The sequence below is a fragment of the Caretta caretta genome, chromosome 6 (genome assembly GCF_965140235.1).
Source record: "Caretta caretta isolate rCarCar2 chromosome 6, rCarCar1.hap1, whole genome shotgun sequence".
In the NCBI taxonomy this organism is placed as follows: domain Eukaryota; kingdom Metazoa; phylum Chordata; order Testudines; family Cheloniidae; genus Caretta; species Caretta caretta.
Genome location: NC_134211.1, coordinates 81,880,215 through 81,898,764, shown reverse-complemented (window position 1 = coordinate 81,898,764; position 18,550 = coordinate 81,880,215). Strand labels below are relative to the sequence as shown.

Genomic DNA, 18,550 nt, shown 5'->3' with positions numbered 1-18,550 from the left:
TCTCTCTATAGAGAGAGGTAGGATTTACAGGTGTCTTGGAAGAAGTGTATTTTAGCAAGGGGCTTGGAGGAGAAAGCAGGGTGAGATGTGTCAGGCTGAGGGAGACTGCTCTGGCTTTGGGATGCTGCATGGGAGAAGTCCCAAAGAGTATTATGTTTGCACAATGCCTAGCACAATGAGCTCCTGATCTCAGTTAGTGTCCCTTGCTGCTACAGTAATACAGAAATCATAGTAGACTGGGAGAAGGACCAGAAGTGATGTCTAGTCAGATGGATTGGGCAAATAAAAATATACAAGAGCAAAGGGGCTAGGGAAGAGCTAGTTTAGAGAGCTTTGAAGGCCAGGAGAAACAGCTTAATTTGAAGCAGAAAGTAAGTGGTAACCAGTGAAGGGTACTGAAGAAGGAACAGGGCTGTAGTTGGAATGGCAGATAAAATTTCAGGAGCAGTATTTTGGACAGACTGAAAAGAGTGCAGTGAGAGTCTGGAAAGCCTGAGAAGAGGTTATAATAGCCAAGGCAGGAAATAGTCAGGACAAAGGTTTACTCATTGGGCATGAAGAGAAAAGGGCATATTCCAGAAGAACTGTCATGATTGATGCTGTTGATCAACATAATGGAAGAGAGGAGTTGAAGGGGACAGCAAGGTTGCAGCTCTTTGGGATGGGAAGGACAGTGGGATTAAGGATGGAGGAGTCATGGTAGGCAAGCATCTCTATCTGAACTTCAAGTGTAATGCTCTGGCAAAAAGGACTAATGTAATCCTTGGTTGTATAAACTAGAATACTGCATGCAATCCTTTTTAAAAGGGATGTTAAAAAAAATGGAAGAGGATGTAGACAAGAGTGACAAAAATTATCATAGGGCTGGAGAAAATGCCATACAGTGAGAGACTTAAGGTATGTCTATACTGCAATAAAACACTGTCAGCTGATTTGGGCTCGCAGGGCTATAAAATTGCAGTGTAGACATCCAGTATCGGGTACTAAAGGGCTCTTTAATATAGTGGAGAAAGGCATGACAAGAACCAGTGAGTGGAAGTTGAAGTCAGACAAATTCAAATTAACATACAAAGACAATTTAACACTGAGAGTGATTAACCATTGGAACAAATTACCGATGGATGTGGCAGATTCTGTTTTGATGACTTCAAATCAAGCCTGGATGGCTTTCTGGAAGATACACATTAGTCAAACACACATTTATGCTTTAGGTAAACACAGTTATTGGGCTCCATACAGGGGTAACCAGGTGCAATTTAATGGCCTATTATATACAGAAAATCAGACTAGATGATCTAATGGTCCCTTCTTGCTATAAGCCTTTGTCTGCCTAATAGTAAATGGATGAGGAAAGAGGAGTTGAGTTTATGATGTATTAAGGTTGTTGGGATTTGGATATCCAGGAAGGAGACAGAAAAGCAAATCCAGTGTGGGTTAGCCAGGAATGGAGAGAGATGTTAGACATCTCCAGAGAGGTAGTGGTTGAGTAAGGTTGCATGGAGATAAGGTGTGGAGGAAGAGGAGGACGTCAGATTTCTAAATAAATATCACTTCTTGATTCTATTTACATATAGGTTAAAAGAATTAAAACGTGAGCTGACATTCCAGTATTTCAGTCCCAGTTATCTGATATAATTTTTAGAGATAACATAATAATTAGAATACAAAAACCTCTGGAGCTCGTTTTTTGAGACCGTTTTTATCACTTGTTATATGATTGTTTAGCTTTGCAAGAAATAATTTTTTATTTTAATTTTTAAAGGAAAGCAAGTCTTGCCCTCATTAGAAAAATGATTCATTTTTGTTCTGAAGCATTGTTAAAAGAGGTTTGTGATTCTGATGCTGGTCACAACCTTCCCACAGTATTGGTTGAGATCACTGCTACTGTTCTTGATCAAGAGGTAACCTTATTCTTTTTATTATTTATGATATAACACTGTATTTGAGAAACAATTTTTTTCCCCTTTTAACTTTTTGTGCTGCTTTTATAATGTATTGAATCTGTCTGTGAAGTAAAGATCAGTGTTTTGTGATTACTTGATATTAGGCCATAGCTTATCACCTTATCTTTGATCAGATGTTTTTTTAATTTTGATAAATCAACAGGCCATGATGTGAACAGTTTAAGTGGTGGACTAACAATGCCTAAAATTTGAAATGGCTTGCAGTAAACACTTCTCTCCTTTCTTTTTTCCCTCCTACACCAATTTCTTGCAGGATGATGATGATGGCCACTTGCTAGCCTTGCAAATCATAAGGGATTTGGTAGATAAAGGTGGTGACCTTTTTCTAGATCAGCTTGCTAGGCTTGGTGTAATTAGTAAAGTGTCAACTTTGGCAGGACCATCTTCTGATGATGAGAATGAAGAGGAGTCCAAACCTGAGAAAGTAAGCACAGCATTATCTAGCTTTGTTTGTTCTACAAAGCCATCTTCTGTCTTTATATATTTGCAACTTCATGAAAATGTGAAAAAATACATAAAACCAATAATAAGAGTTCTTGATGTATATGTTCTGTTAAATTGACTCCACTATTTTGTTCAATAATGTAATATGCATCTGAACAGGAAATCAAGCTCTCTCCAAGTGTTCCCATCTGTAACATGGAGATAATACTTACTCTTTGAATTGTTGTAGGGATTAATTAGCTGATATTCACAGTGCTTTGAAAAATTACTGAAATATAACTGATAAGTAGGATTTATTAATCTATTTTCAACTGTAGTTTAAAAATAGTCATATCTAAATAGCTAACATATTTCTAAACCTCGCAATAACGGACTTAAAATAAACATAACTAAGAAAAATACTCCCTTTAAATTACAGAAAATTTGAGAATGCATATTTAATGTGTTCATTCCCAACTACCATGTAATTGACCACTCGCTACCATCCCAGCTAATTTCCATCACCTATTCAACGTTAACTTTGACTTAACAAATCACCTTTGGTGATTTTCCTCCAGGTGATTTAATGCTGTACTACTGGAAAACAAGTTGCAAAAAAATGCAACATTGCCTAACTGAAAGTGCTTTTTTTGGTGGGGGGCGAGCGAGGGTAGAAAAAGCACAATAGTAGATCTGTACTTAGACCTCTGAAGGAAATGAACAACAGATCTGGAACACTTAAACAGGTTTAACTACAAGAAAAACCCAGAATTTCAAAAAATTAAATACATGGAAATAGTAGACAATAAAGTATTCTTTTTTAAAAGCAGGATGGAAACTGTTTGTAGTCTCTTATGTTAAGTTTCCTCCTTGTCAGTGCCCCCACACAATACCACTGTTGTACTAAGATGGCTGCCCCAACAGGTAGGTTTTTAATAACATTTATAATTTTAATGGGTAATTTATGGAGAGAAGTGTTGCTTATGCAGATTCTCATTAAACATTCCTTAAGGAAAACTTTTAAAATCAATATTTTATGGTTTACAGTTATATTTTTGAATATTTAGTTTCTATGTCTAGCTTTTTGTATTTTTACAGCAAGTTTATTTAAATTACCTTTTTCCTGAATTACTTTATTTTATTTAACTTTACAGGAGGACGAACCCCAAGAGGATGCTAAAGAACTGCAGCAGGGTAAACCATATCACTGGAGAGAGTGGTCCATCATTAGGGGAAGGGACTGCTTATATATCTGGAGTGATGCAGCAGCCCTGGAACTGTCTAATGGTAGTAATGGATGGTTCAGATTTATCTTGGATGGAAAACTGGCAACAATGTATTCAAGTGGGAGTCCAGAAGGAGGATCAGATAGTTCAGGTATAATTTCTTGTCAGCTTCACAATAAAATCTCAGTTTATTTATATTGTTTAGTTTGATCTATTCTGTTTTACAGAAATTGGCTTACTAAATAGTAAAGCATTTAAACAGATAGAAGTTGGTCAGTTAATTGTGATGCTTCTGTCAAATAGCATGTGACGATAAATTGACTTTCTTGGTGATTATGTTCAGAAAAACATCTCGCCAGTAAAAGTGTATTAACTTAATTTTGTTTTGATTCTTCATGCAAACTTAATTTTATCATCCCAATCATGAAAGGCTCTTTGTAGTGGCCATCCCAGGAAAACAGGTTGAAATGAAAATGACTGTATGCTTTTAGCTAGCAGAATGAAATTGCCTGTGTTGGAAGACAAGCAAAGGAAAGTTTCTCATCAAGGTTGGGAAACATGTCAGAGTGTTTTAACTGGTGGTGGGTGAGGGGATTAGGTGACAGACCTGGAGCTATAAGTATTCTGCAAAATATTTTCTATACTCTGTACAGAATGTGCAACTTCTTTGTTTCATCTTTTCACTAGTGCAACAGTTCATACATTTGTAAATCATCAGCTGCATTGTGGTGTTACACCACTCAATAATTCATGTAATTTAGTAACGAGGTGTTGTGGTTCAGGATTGAGAAAGGGTGTAATGGCTTTATTAGCCTAGTGGCTTGAAACTTTAAAGAAGAGGAGGTTGGAATTCCACTGTTGAAAGCTAATGGAAATTCCAAGAAAAAAAATCTGAACTTGAGTTAGTATCTACTGGGAAGAGGGAGAAACCCTTAAACTTTGTCATTTCTTCACATGTTAGTCTGGAATGCCAAAGTTAAGATTATATTTTGAAAAAAAAAGTATAGAAAACCTCAATCACTCAAGCAAATTTAGCTCTGCTTTCTCCTCTCCAAAAGATGGTCCGTACTGCACCTTTCATGAGACAGGCATGCTGATGAAGGACATCTAATAAAGATGGTTTTGATAATGGAATCAGACACTATAATCATGTAACTTTAGACCAAGTTTCCCTTGCCTTCCCATTTCCCTTTATGAAGAGAAAACTATACTGATGTGGGAGCAAAGGGAGAGACATGTAAAGTAGATTTGTTTAGGGAGTGCTCTCTAGGTTGCTAGATGCACTTTCCATCCTTCAGTGTGCTTTCTTTCTTCTGCAGCCCATTATATCAATGTGACTAGGGTCATATGGAGTTTAATAAACCTGTTTCTAGGTTATAACTTATATGGAAACCACTTTTAATAACTATTTTTGTTAAACCCATCTATAAAATATTATAGTAAAATCCACCAATCCTTGCCAAGATGAAAAGATTAAAATACATTTTTAACTTTTTAGCTCAACTGTTAATTTATGTCGAACCAAAACAAAAATTTATGAAAATGCCCCAGAAGATAATTAATTTTCTGAAATCCTTACAGCTCCCAGATTCCAGGTCTGATTTGTTTCAAATGTGTCAGAAAAAAGGAGGGATTAGCATAGCTACAGCATTGTAGCTGGGCTGCTGTAGTGCCTGTGGTGCAAATTTAGGGCTTCTCTATATGGGGACCCAGAGATATGATATTAAATCAGGGAAATTTCCTGGTTTAAGATTAAATCTGTGAAACTTCAGTGAGATTATATTTATTTTGGTGAAGTTGGGGTGAGGGCAGATCAAAATCAGGCTTGTAATATAAGGTTAATTTCAACCTTATCTATGGAGAAACATTTAAAAATTGCCATTTTACTGTTGTATAGTACAAAAAAAATGTATATGCATAAAATGCTTTAAGCATGCAGTCTTTAGAGGTGTAAAAAAATATTTTCTTTACTGCCTGGCATTATTGGAATCTTTTTTGTCATTTTACCTGCATTAAGTAAATTAATTAGTGAAACATTTCTAAATTTATCTAGTTAAAACATAATTAAACATTTACCGTACAGTACACCATATTGACAAGTGTTGTGATAATATGCAAGAAGGCATATTTAAGATTGCCCTAACTCGCTTTAAATTTCAAAATTCATATTTAAATTATTGTAATTTTTGCACTGATGTTTTAGTTTGTTTTCTAAGAATTCAAACCAACCAATATTAAACAAATGTGAAGGGGGGTAAAGAAGGACTTTTCTAAAATGTCTATTGTATTCTTATACACTTTATACAGAGTTTTTGTATCTTTGTGTTGTTCACACTACTCAGTTCTGTTGCTCAACAGCAATCTTTTGTAATTGAAGATCTTTTCACCAACTCGCAAAATAATATAATAAAAACAATAAATTACATAAGGTGCGTCCTGGGGTTAATCAACACTGAATTAGAACTGCACATTGTGAATTGCAATTCTGGATAGAGAACAGAAACCAAGGATGCTATTCTGCCACTCTTAATGACTTTGGAGAGGTATCTTACTAGATCAACCTCACAGAACCAAGTTAGGGCTTTTCTACACAGGAACACCCAGGAAAGTTAAGCCAAATTATCTAAAGGTGTGAATTTAAAGCATATTAAACCCCTGTATGAATGCTCTGATTCAGAAGTAAAGTGGCCTTGGTTCTCTTTTCCTTAATCTAAGGACATATCTACATGAAAGTTTAGTTTCTGGTTTGTGTGTAAATCTACCCTACGTACCCTGCCATGCATTAAATGTCCACGTGTATCCTATTGGTACGCACAAACAGTTCCTTTGTGTGCTTTGAATCTATCTCACATGTGTAGATTCAAGCATTTGAAGGAACTGTGAGTGTGTATCAGCAGGGTCTACACAAATACTTGTGTGCAGCAGGTTAGTGTGAAGTATGTTTATATCCAGGTTGCCTGCAAACTAAATGTTCATTAGACAATTCTTTAAGTGTGAACTAAGGCCATTCTACTTCTGAGTGAGAGCATTCACACAGGGGTTTAATATGGCTTAACTTCACACCTTTATAGAAAACAACATATAATGACAGTTATATGAGATAACTATTAGGCAGCCTAGGTTGAGACTATCCTAAAGTCTCCTCAGATATACTTGACACTGTTCTATTCCTCCTCTGTTAAAATATTATCTCATATAAATAATTGATTTTGTCAGTCCCTTGAATGGTGCCATAAGACTGCTTTCAGTGTATCGTTTAAACTATTAATATTGGTCAAAATCAAATTCTCATTTAGAAGATGAAAAACCTGTCTATAGTTGTCCATTTAGTTTCCATATGTTGAGAAAAATATTATAATATAATTAAACTGACTGAGTTAGATGTTCCCCTCTATGTGGAGCAAAAGACCTGAAAAGTAGAGTCAGCAGAATGGGAGTAGTGGCATCTCCTTGGCATGGTCTCCTGAATCTGCAGAAGCCCCCTTGTGTTAATACTGAGTAACTGTGGCTTCTTGCTGCAGTCTCCTTCCCAACCCCCTTTTGAACTTCAAAAGTTGCAAATACTGTTTCCATTTCACTGTGTTTTTCTGTTGGAGGGTTGATTTGGGCTCCTATTACTCTTGTTTGGGCTCCTAGAGAACTTCATATTAACAGTAGTGAGGTAAATTACTTTAACGTGGATTTGCTTAACTTACTTTGTTACATTTCCTAACAAACATTACATGTCTTCTCTCTCGCCCAAGAAAAGTTATATTATGCAGTTCTTGTGTAATCATGTAATTAAATCCTCTTATAATGCATAAATACAGAGAGCTGGAGTTCAAAATGTTTTAAATTTTCTAAAATTACATTTTGCACTGAGTATACTTAGTCAAACTTTGTTCGTGAAAAAAACAGCGTGTGCTTGAAATATATTATGTTTAAAGTCACGCAGTAGAAAATTGTTTGTTTTTTTAATAGAAAGTAGAAGTGAATTCTTAGAGAAGTTACAAAGAGCTCGAAGCCAAGTAAAGCCATCTACCACAAGTCAGCCAATTTTATCAGCACCTGGGCCCACTAAACTTACTGTGGGAAACTGGTCACTCACCTGTTTGAAGGAAGGAGAAATTGCTATCCACAATTCAGATGGTCAGCAAGCTACAATATTAAAGGAAGATCTCCCAGGCTTTGTTTTTGAGTCCAATAGAGGAACTAAACATTCATTTACGGCTGAAACCTCTTTGGGTAAGTATGTAGATATGTGTAATAAACAGGAATGGGCATGGGTGTGTGCGCGTGTGTTTTAAGTATTGTGAAATTTAAAAATTTTTTAAAATTGGTTTGCAGGATCAGAGTTTGTGACTGGCTGGACTGGCAAAAGAGGTAGAAAACTGAAATCCAAGTTAGAGAAAACAAAGCAAAAGGTTTGTGAGTGTGTGGTTTTTGTACTTCTAATCAAATTTGTGGTTTGCTATATTCTTAATTTTTCTTAGGTTATGAAGAGATGCATTCCTATAACTGAGGTTTTTAACAACCAATTTAGTATCAATTGAGAAATTTTTTTTAAGATTTGATAGAAAATGAGCCATGTTGGTTTAAAAAAAAATGTAATTTGTCAATCTACAGTAATTTTATGGCTCTCATCCACTGTTTCTAACAAGCCTGATCTTCTCATTGAGATAAATCTTATCCTTTAAAATATTGCTTTGTGTACATTCATTAATTGCCGTAGACGAAGATGTCACCTCTCCCTATTCACACCTATGCAAAGTGACACAAACAGAGAAAGTTATAAGACCTGTGCACTTGTTTCCTACAAAAATTACTTTTCAAACCTCCCTGTTCGTGCTCCCATTTAAATAAAAGGAATTACTGTCATTGATTTGATTGGGAACAAGTTCAGTCAGAGAAGAACTTACATTTCCCATCTCAGACTTCTCTGAAAATTGCCAAAAATGCCAGTTTTAGGCAAGGTCAGCAAATGAAACAAACCTGAATTTTTGACACTTTGTTTTACAGTTTACAGTTATGGGGTTGTGCAAATGGCTGCATATTTACATTTTATTCTTAATTGTGCTCCAGAAACTGAACTTTCTCCTTCTTAAAACCAAGCCTCTAACTCATATGGTTTTGACTGAAAGTTGCAGAACATGAACCAAATATGCTTGGTACCTATGGTGTTGCAGTGTTATCTGCCCGAGTCTGCAGATAGCATGCAACAATAGCCCTGAGGAAAAGTGTCTTCTGCCTACCTACACCTCAGTTTGGTGGTAACTCAGGGCTAGATCAAGTGACAGATATTGGGATGGGGTGCCCTAGGACAGTTACTGGGAACGGTGGCCGTGGGGAGAACAAGAAATATAAATTAACTCAATTAAAATTGCTGCTCCAAAATGGAAAGTCACTTCTTTCCCTCCTTAAAATGAGGGGAGAAAGAAGAGATGCATCCTTTCCCAAGTACCAAAAACTTCAGCCGGGCATGAAAACCAAAACTGATAGCATATTCTGGGTGCCAAAAGTCCAATCTTCCTTCTGACCCTCAAAACCTCCAGCTTTTCCGCAACAATTTTTGTAGTGCAATTACACATTGTAAATACAAAAATACGTACTACATCAGAAATTTGAATGTGGAGGAAATGTAAAATTGAATTTAATATAAAAATAAACATAAATACTGTTCTATTGTACTGGTTGGATGAGGAGCAGTGAAAGGAAGAGATCTTGGAGTAGGAAGGGACGTAGTGTTGCAGAAATCCAGAGTCTGTGTCAAGTAATTGCTGCATAGAACACGAGTCATTATTATGAGGCAAAAAATATTAGAAAAACTCTGAAAAGCAAAATACCTGATTTCCTTGAACGGTCACTTAATGAATGCCTTCTCCTATTGGCCTCAGGCTTTTTAGAAAAACTTCTTTCAGAAAAGCTTCGTGTAAGATCACATAGGAAAATTTTTGGGGGAGTTGGTTTAGTATTGGTGAAGTGGGATGGAGTGTTAGGAAAAAGGGGGTTTATAATAGAATGTTAGTTTTAACCTTCACTATGAAGAGATTAATACGTCTAGGATATGAGTTTAGACATAGGCACAGATAAGCAATTCATATAAGTTCTGTAACCTTTGTTGTGCTTACAGTTACAAATTAACTTGTTCATAAGCATGGCACGTGTGCTTGAAATTTAGCAACATGCACTAAGGTTTTCAATGTACAAATATGCAGTTTGCCAAGGCAGTGTGATTACCCTTACTCTAGTTTTCAGGTTATGTGATCAGTTTATATTCCTTCCCACTCATCTAAATACTGTTGTCATGGACATCTTTAGCAAAGAAAACCCAGATTCTAGAATCTTGAAGAAACACTAGTAATCTCACATGTATATTCTGGTATTTTGCTAAAGCAAATTTATAATACAGTTGTCACAGTTGCTCCCAAACCTGTTATCTCCTCCTCCTCCTGTTCTGAATAAAGATGATACTAAAATATTAAACTACAGTTGCTTTTATATTTGTATCCTCTGTAAACATCACTATAATATATTCTGTTGTGGATCTTGAACCATCATAATTTGTTTGCCAAGCTCAGAAAAATCACTGATGCCTTGCAGGGCTTGCCACCTGCTTTGTAGCTATTCTGTATGCTCCACTATCCATCACTCCTTTTTCTGTCTTCGTCTCCTCATGGAGCTTCTCCTGACTGAAGTGGAGCACCTCAGTGGTGACAACAGCACCTTGTAGGAGGAGCATCTGTGGAACAGGCTGTGGTGCCATGTGTAGAAGGGATTTTTTTGTCTAGCCTGCCACTGTTCTCCCCTCTGCCATCAAGGTATCTTATGGGGAGAGTAGGGGCTCCTACCCCTCTCCTTCTGGCATTATAAATTCACTTTCTACAAAGATGGTCATTCTGGCAGTGCCGTCTGTGGTGGTGGTGTATTTTACTTGATTGTTGTGCCAGAATATCTCTAGGAATCTCATTTGTGTTGGAGAGTATTGAAGCTTTGACTGTGGAGAGAAAATGGGCTATAGAAAGGGGGAGATTGTGCTAGATATGAATTGCTGAGCAACAGTTAAGGGGAAGAGCTATTTAAAATGGAAATGAGCAGTAGCAGTCCAGTTTCAATTTTTAGAAAGGAAGTTTAGGCAAGACCAGAATTACCATCCTATTTCAGTTTCATATGCTGTTACTTAGGAGACATCCATATTCCTTAGGAGGCTTTCTTCTCAGATGATTCAAAATGACTAACTGTGCATACTAAAATATAAAAAGAATATTTTAATTTTGATTCTTAGAATAATTTTTGGCAGGTACGAACTATGGCAAGAGATTTATATGATGATCATTTTAAAGCTGTTGAAAGCATGCCTCGAGGAGTAGTTGTAACATTGAGGAATATAGCAACCCAGTTAGAATCTTCTTGGGAACTTCATACAAACAGACAGGTAAGTATAGGCTTTCATATCTTAATGTATCATGAAACAAGGGAAAGTTGCAATAAATTCAGACATGAAATGTTCATGTTTACAGTTTTCACATATTTTGTCAAAAACTGTATATGTCAGAGGTGGGCAAACTACGGCCTGCAGGACCATCCTGCCCAACCAGTGAGCTCTTGGCTGGGGAGGTTAGCTCCCTGTCCCTCCCCTGCTGTGTCCCCTCCCCCGCAGCCTTAGTTCGCCACACCGCCAGTGTTCTGGCCTGCTGCTCCTGCCGGGCATGCTGCTCTGAGCGGCATGGTAAAGGGGGTGGGGGAGGTTGGATAAGGAGGTCCCCGGGGGCAGTCAGGGGACAGGGAGCAGGGGGAAGTTGGATGGGACGGAGAGGCGGGGGCGGTCAGGGGATGGGGAAGGGGTGGGGTGGGGTGGGGGGGTGGATGTGGGGGTGGGATCCTGGGGGACGGTTAGGGTCGGGGGGGTCCCGGGAGGGGCCAGTCAAGGGACAAGGAGCAGGGTGGGTTGGATGAGTTGGGGTTTCTGAGGGGGGCAGTTGGGGGGGGGGGGGGATAGGGGGCAGGGGCCAGGTTGTTTGGGGAAGCACAGTCTTCCCTACCGGGCCCTCCATACAGTTTCTCAATCCCGATGTGGCCCTCGAGCCAAAAAGTTTGCCCACCCCTGGTGTATGTAGTAGTACTTGGAATAATACTTCAGTTAAATTATACTAACTTGTCTCATCTTATGCTTCTCTTTGTCTCCAGTGCATTGAGGGAGAAAATACTTGGAGAGATTTAATGAAGACTGCTTTAGAAAACTTAATTGTGCTGTTGAAGGATGAAAACACTATCTCACCATATGAAATGTGCAGTAGTGGCTTAGTGCAGGCACTTCTTACTGTTTTAAATAATGTAAGTTTACTGAAAAGTTGGAGGTGTTCAGAAAAGAGTACAATTAACTTTAAAAATGAACAATTTACAATAAATAGATGCTCCCCTGGTGTAAATAAGCATAGCTTCTCATTGACTTAAATGGAGCTATGCAGACTTAAACCAGCTGAAGAATATATATAACATATAAGCAGAAGTTCATGTGTAATCAAAAGATAAAAAATCAGTTTTTCATATTTGCTCAATTTCTTTCTTTCTTTATTTTTGTACTGGTAGCAGTCAGTAAGTATGAACAAGTGCATTTTCAGTCTAAAGAAGCAATATATTTATTACTTTGCACCATTTTACATGTTTTAATAATATTTTTTTTCTTTTTTGTTAGAATGTGGATTTAGATGTGAAACAAGATTGTAGCCAACTAGTAGAGAGAATAAATGTGTTCAAAACAGCATTCAGTGAAAATGAAGATGATGAAAGGTAAAAACAAAAAATAATTTGTGTTCCTTTGTGAAGCAGTAAAACAAAATAAGACCTACATTTGCCCTGGGGTTTTTCGTTTTACTAGTCTTAAGTGACAGCATCTGCCATTAAACTACTAATTGACTGACCAGTTTGCTACTTGGAATATGCTCTATTTATGCTAATTCATAAAGGCATAAAGTAGCTTCACATTAATCAGTCATATGTGGGCATTTTCATTCTATGGTGGCATAGTAGACTGTTTAACACTGTGGAATCAGTGACTATAGACTGACATAAACATGTTGGAGTGTTGTTTTACTTAAACAGCCATTAGAGAAATTAATTTCCAGAGGGTATTCACAAAATAAATATGCTGTCATTAATGTGTGGTGCCTTTAATACATAGTTATTTGAAAATATACACATTCTTAATTTCTCAAATTTATTTTCATGATTTGTCATTTTTTGTGGCTTTGTGGTACAGTTTGATGGTATCTGGTTCCTCCCCACTGTTTTATATCAGATCTGTTTTATAGCCCAGAGCATCACTATTCTCCTGTCCCACTGTTTTCTATATTTCTCTTTTTTCCCCATGGCCTTTCCTTTTTAGTTCCAGTACTTCATTATCTTAGTACCCTTCCACCTGGTGCTTAGTCTGGTTGGATGTTAATTGCCAAAATACGTAAAGAGTACCTGACATGATGCAATTGATAACGTATCTTTCCTGCAGCCATCAGTGCATATTTGATTCTGATATGGTTCCACAGCAAAAGTCAATATCTTAGTCCCCTGGTGCAGGGTGTCATCAAGTTTGTATTGAAGCAACCCTTAACTTAAGGGTATGTCTACAGAGCAAAGAAAAACTCATGGCTGATCCATGTTAGCTGACTTGGGCTCAGACTGTGGGGCTGTTTCCTTGCTGTGTAGACTTCTGGGCTTGGGCCGGAGCCTGAGCTCTGGATCCCTCCCATTCTACAGGGCTCCAGCCTGAGCTTGGAAGTCTACACAGCAATGAAACAGCCATGCGAGCCCAAGTCAGCTAGCATGGGCCAGCCATGGGTTTTTCTTCACTGTGTAGATATCCCTAAGGGAATTAAGAAGGCCTAACGGTTTTGAATAGCTGAAGAAAGGAGGAAGTAGGGGGCCAGAGAAAAACAAGGAGTTGGAAGACATGGCAAGAATGTTGAGTTGTAGGCTGAAAGCAACTTCCACTGTTAAAGGGTCACCAAACGTCCCTTTAGCTATAGAAGATAGGGAACCTAAGAAAGGAAGAAAGACCATTGCACCTGTATCTTTAAATGTTAGATAGTTTTAATTGAAATAATTAAACATTTTGATAAATACGGGAGTGCCATAGGTTTGACAAGTTATCTTCTTAAACAGTCTGACTTCACCTTTCTTCCAAATGTTAAAACAAAACATTGCTATCCCCTGAGATTTAGTCAAAAACATTTTCTTGAGTTTTCAATGTGAGGTAATTTTTGTAATGTCTAACTGCTTCACTTCACAGTCGTCCAGCAGTTGCATTAATTCGGAAATTGATAGCAGTGTTAGAATCTATTGAACGTCTACCTCTCTACTTGTATGATACACCAGGCTCTACATATAATCTGCAGGTAACTGTGTATTGCTATAGTAATGTATAATGTTGAGTTTCATATTAATTTTAGGAAAAAATCTCAGTCAATCTACATGAGGCATATTCCTGTCTAGTTGTAAAGAATTAGAGAATTTTTTTAACCTTAAAAAAGATCTGACCTCATTATTCTTTAATGTTCTGCTACTTGCTGTACTGCTCAGATTTTTTAGCAGTTTCATTCACTTTTCTTATAGAAAGTGAGAGTTCAGGTAAACTCTGACTGAAAAAAGAGGGGATTTGTCAACTGTTCCTTGTGTCCAGTGATATTCCCCATCCTGTGTGGGAATAAGCTGTACCAGTATGACCACTTTACCTTGATATAACTGCATCCACTCTAGCAGGTTGTACTGTACATGCTTTTGTATGTAGACAAGCCCTAGGAAAAGAACAGCATAGGGAAACATCCTAATATATCTACTATGATTTTTTTCATTATTACTAGTTCTTGGTGCAGGGGGACTCTGTAATAAAGGACTACTACTTCAGCTGTTCTGTTGGTCAGCTGTACCATAGTTATTTACGATGTAAAATCTTCAGAGCTGGAGCGGTCTTACTTTGCTTGCACTGAAACAACCAAACTGTGCAATAATGTACAATAAGATCATTTGTAATCTTTCTGTTGTTATTTGTAATAGTGCTGGGTGCTGCGTAAACACAGAGCAACAAGATAGTACCTGTCCCAAAGAATTTATAATGTAAGACAAGAAACAACAGAAGAACACACATGGGGGAGTAAGAGGAAACAGTGAGACAGTGTTGATCAGCATGGCAGGCAGTGGTATCAACATACCAGTTGCCTAATTGTTGTCAAGTTTATTGTAGGCATCGTACAAACAGTTTGAAAGAGGATAATGGGGTTGTTTTGTAGATGTTTAAAGGGAGCTCTTTTCAAGAGGGGCAGCATAGGAGAAAATACCAAGGTGCTTGTTTAAAAATTTAACAAGTGGGTGATGAAGCCTGGCATTATTGGTTGATCAGAGACCGCTACTGTGCAGGGTTGCTGTGGTGGGAACAAGAAATGTAAATTAACTCAAATTAAACTCCTGCTCCAAATGGAAAGCCATCTCTTTTCCCCCCCTCAAAATGGGGGTAGAAAGAGAAGATGCATCCCTTCTCCAGTACCAAAAATTTCAGCTGGGCATGAGAATCAAAATTAAAACCACATTCCACAACCCCTTGGGGGTGCCAAAAGCCCAAACTTCCCTCCTGTCCTCAAAACCGCTAGCATTTCCCCAGCAATTTCTGTAATGCAGTCAATTTTGTCAGTACAAAAATCTACCAGATGGAAAATTAAAATTTGGCTGAATAAGAGACGATGGATAGGCCAGGCATAGGCTGTGAAGGGCCTTGAAAGTGAGAACAAGTGGGTTAATGTGATAGAGAAAGGGGAGCCAGTGGAGAGATTCAAAGAGAAGGTTGACTTAAAGTGATAGGTGATGAAAATGATCCTTGCAGCAGCATTCTGAATGAATATAATCAGGGCAAGATTGCGTGTGTCAAGGGCAGAGAAAAGGATGTTGCAGTAATTGAGATATGAGATTATAGCCTCAATGAGCCTTTTAGCTGTGTGGATGAATTGCAGAGACTGTATTTTAGACACATTATTCAGAAAGAAACTTCAAGATATAGGTATAGCCTGGATGTGAGAACCTGGAGAGAGATCAAAGTTGAAGATGATGCCCAGGTGATGGGACTGAGTGACAGGCAAAATAGAGTTATTGTTCACAATGATCAAGGTAGAAGGGAGAGCTGAGGGCAAGATTAAGAGCTCTGTTATAGCTACGTTGAGCTAGAGCTGATGGTTAGACATCTGTGAGATGTCAGAGAGATTGGTTGAGATTTTAGTTTGGACAGAAGGAGACAGGTCTGGAGTAGAAGCCCAGAGTGCAACCCCTACAGAAAGTTGGAGGGGATATGAGGAGAATCCTACAATAACTTGCTTGAAGGTGCTATTAGAGAAGTAGGAGGAGAACCAGAAGAGGACAGTAATGAAAGCCAAAGGAGGACAAGATTTCAAGAAGGGTATGATGGACTGTGTTGAACAAGCCTGAACTTTAGCTTGGAAGGAGGTCATTAGAGACTTTGGTGAGAGTGGTTTCAGTGGAGTGCAAGTGGCAGAAGTCATCTTGGAGAGGGTTTAGAATGGAATTGGAGGACCGGAGAGAAATTGTAGACAGCACATTCAGTTAGTTTAGAGATGGGTTGGTAGTTGGAGAGGCAAGTGGCAACAAGGGTGGCTTTTAAGTTTTTGTTTTTTTTCTTATATACAATACTTTTAAAATTGTTTTATTTCTCATAGACCCAGTTTATTATCTCATCAGACCAATGTGGAGAAGCGTTGCCGTTGCTTGTTCATAAGTTAAAAGTAACTAACATTGTTCAAGTCTGGCTTATTTTAAGCATCTGTAAAAAGGGGGAAAAAATTCAAACTTTATTCCTCCTTAGTGAGGTAATGTTTGATGGATAAACTTTCTAAGGCCAGCATGCTGAACAGCAGTTGTTAGATTTCTTGTCTGACTTTCCATCCTACTTCCCATACGTTTGATGCTGACTTCAATATGGTAAATTGATTCCTGGTATTAATATAAGAATGCAAGAATTTTTAGGAATAAAAGGGGGGTCTCTGGCTTGCAGTAACTTTTGAAAAGTAAATATTTAGTCCTGCAGTAGTGCTTTACAGCTTTACCAATAATTTTTCTCAATTGCCATTTCTGTTCTTGCCATCTTTTGTTTATTAAAAATATTCTCTAAACCTAGGTTCTCTTCAGCCTAATTTTGTGGTTAAGTCATCCTCCTATGATTATGAATCCAAACTCTTCCGATGAGAATATTTAGAATGTCACAAACTTAGCAGCTGTAACCAGAGAAAAAAACGATGAAAAAATTCTCAAGTGCAATGATGACTTGCCTGAGAGAGTTTGCAGACTGCAATGTCTTAAGATACATAGAATCAGTTATACACATCTTGACCGTTTCAGATGGAACTAGTGTCCACTACATATATATACCAAAAACGGACCCAGTCTTCAACTAAAGAACTGGTAGAATGTGAAAGTTGTTAACTTTGGCTCCTTTTGTAGCTATGGGATTGAAGAAAACTGTGTGAGGGGAAAGATGGTCTTGTGGCTAAACCCTGATCAGGGAGACCAGTGAGATGTGACTTCTGTTTCTGCCTTTGCTACAGACTTCCTATTATAACATCTGGGTGCTGCAGTTTCCCCATCTGTTTACCCATTTATGCCCAACAGGTGTTGAGTCTTAACTCATTCAGACTAGAAAGTAGTTATTAAGATTATGGAAGGCCCTACGAAGTGCAAAGTATTATTGTTAATAATAATACTGTTTAAATTACCAAAAATTAGCTAGGGGAACTTATGAAAACACTACTTTATAAATTGGATATGTTTTAAATTATTTTCAAGTTTTGTATTCCTGATTAATAGACATTACTGTAAATAATTTTGTGGCATAAGATGAAAAGAAAATTTACTTAACATGTTCTCCAGTAGTACAGTAAGGAATATCTGTCTGGTTAGCTGTAACAATGCAAAGTTGAAAGGTTTTTTAATAAGATATATGTATTTGTTTCCATTTTGTGCTCTTGTTATTTTATTAACAGGTATATGAAAACATAAAAGTGGAAATATATTTTGCTTGAATCAGTACAACTTTTTATTATGGTGAAATGTGTCAACTTTCATAAAATTGACACACGTATGATCAGAAGAGGCCTTTATTAATGTTTTGGTACACTTGAGTTTAGATATTAACAAGAAGATTGAGGTTTCGTTTGGAACGTGCTTCTGGGGAGACTTCTTTGATAGATCGAACTGGCAGAATGTTGAAAATGGAGCCTTTGGCAACAGTGGAATCCTTAGAGCAATATCTCCTGAAAATGGTGAGCAACATCTCTCACAGATGAATTTGCAAAGAGTAGAGGCATTCTTTCTTGATATGATTTCAATTGTTTTTTCATTCTTTAGGTAGCAAAGCAGTGGTATGACTTTGATCGAGCTTCATTTGTTTTTGTACGAAAACTACGTGAAAGCCAAACATTTGTATTCAGGCACCAACATGACTTTGATGAAAATGGAATTATTTACTGGATTGGGACAAATGCAAGGTAAGATTCTTCAGAGTTAATTTAGTTGAATCAAATGTAATATGCCATAGTTACCAGGAGCAAAACTCAAGGAAGTATTGTAGTAAAATGGAATATACTATCATTTCGAAAAGAACGATTTCTCCTTTTTAGTATTCCTGGATAGAATTAAATTTGTGTGTATTGTACCTGAGGAATAAAAGAACATTATGAATCTTTGAAGTTGCCTTGGGAATTTCAATTTCTGTCTTTATCTAAGACAAATCATTTTCTCTTTGAACTCGTAGTAATATGAAAGTTTTGGATTCTCTCAATTATTTAATATCTCAGGGGGTCTGACTATTTTATAATTTAATCTTAATTAAAAATTATTCTCAGCAGTCTGTCAAACTTTACTGATCTGTTCTTTTAATGTAAATGATAAATTAATAATATACAATTCTCT

General features: G+C 37.3%; 1 protein-coding gene across 5 annotated transcripts in view; it reads left to right on the top strand.

Moving 5' to 3' along the window:
- HECTD1 (HECT domain E3 ubiquitin protein ligase 1) overlaps positions 1-18,550 on the top strand; it is a 91,509-nt gene that overhangs the window by 35,732 nt on the left and 37,227 nt on the right. For all 5 annotated transcript variants that reach the window (XM_048852427.2, XM_048852428.2, XM_048852424.2 and 2 more), the window contains exons 11-21: positions 1,763-1,901; positions 2,218-2,388; positions 3,542-3,764; positions 7,574-7,837; positions 7,940-8,016; positions 10,890-11,024; positions 11,777-11,923; positions 12,285-12,379; positions 13,875-13,980; positions 17,767-17,901; positions 17,987-18,126. In XM_048852427.2, coding sequence (XP_048708384.1) covers positions 1,763-1,901; positions 2,218-2,388; positions 3,542-3,764; positions 7,574-7,837; positions 7,940-8,016; positions 10,890-11,024; positions 11,777-11,923; positions 12,285-12,379; positions 13,875-13,980; positions 17,767-17,901; positions 17,987-18,126 — 1,632 coding nt within the window. The remainder of the gene's footprint in view (positions 1-1,762; positions 1,902-2,217; positions 2,389-3,541; positions 3,765-7,573; positions 7,838-7,939; positions 8,017-10,889; positions 11,025-11,776; positions 11,924-12,284; positions 12,380-13,874; positions 13,981-17,766; positions 17,902-17,986; positions 18,127-18,550) is intronic.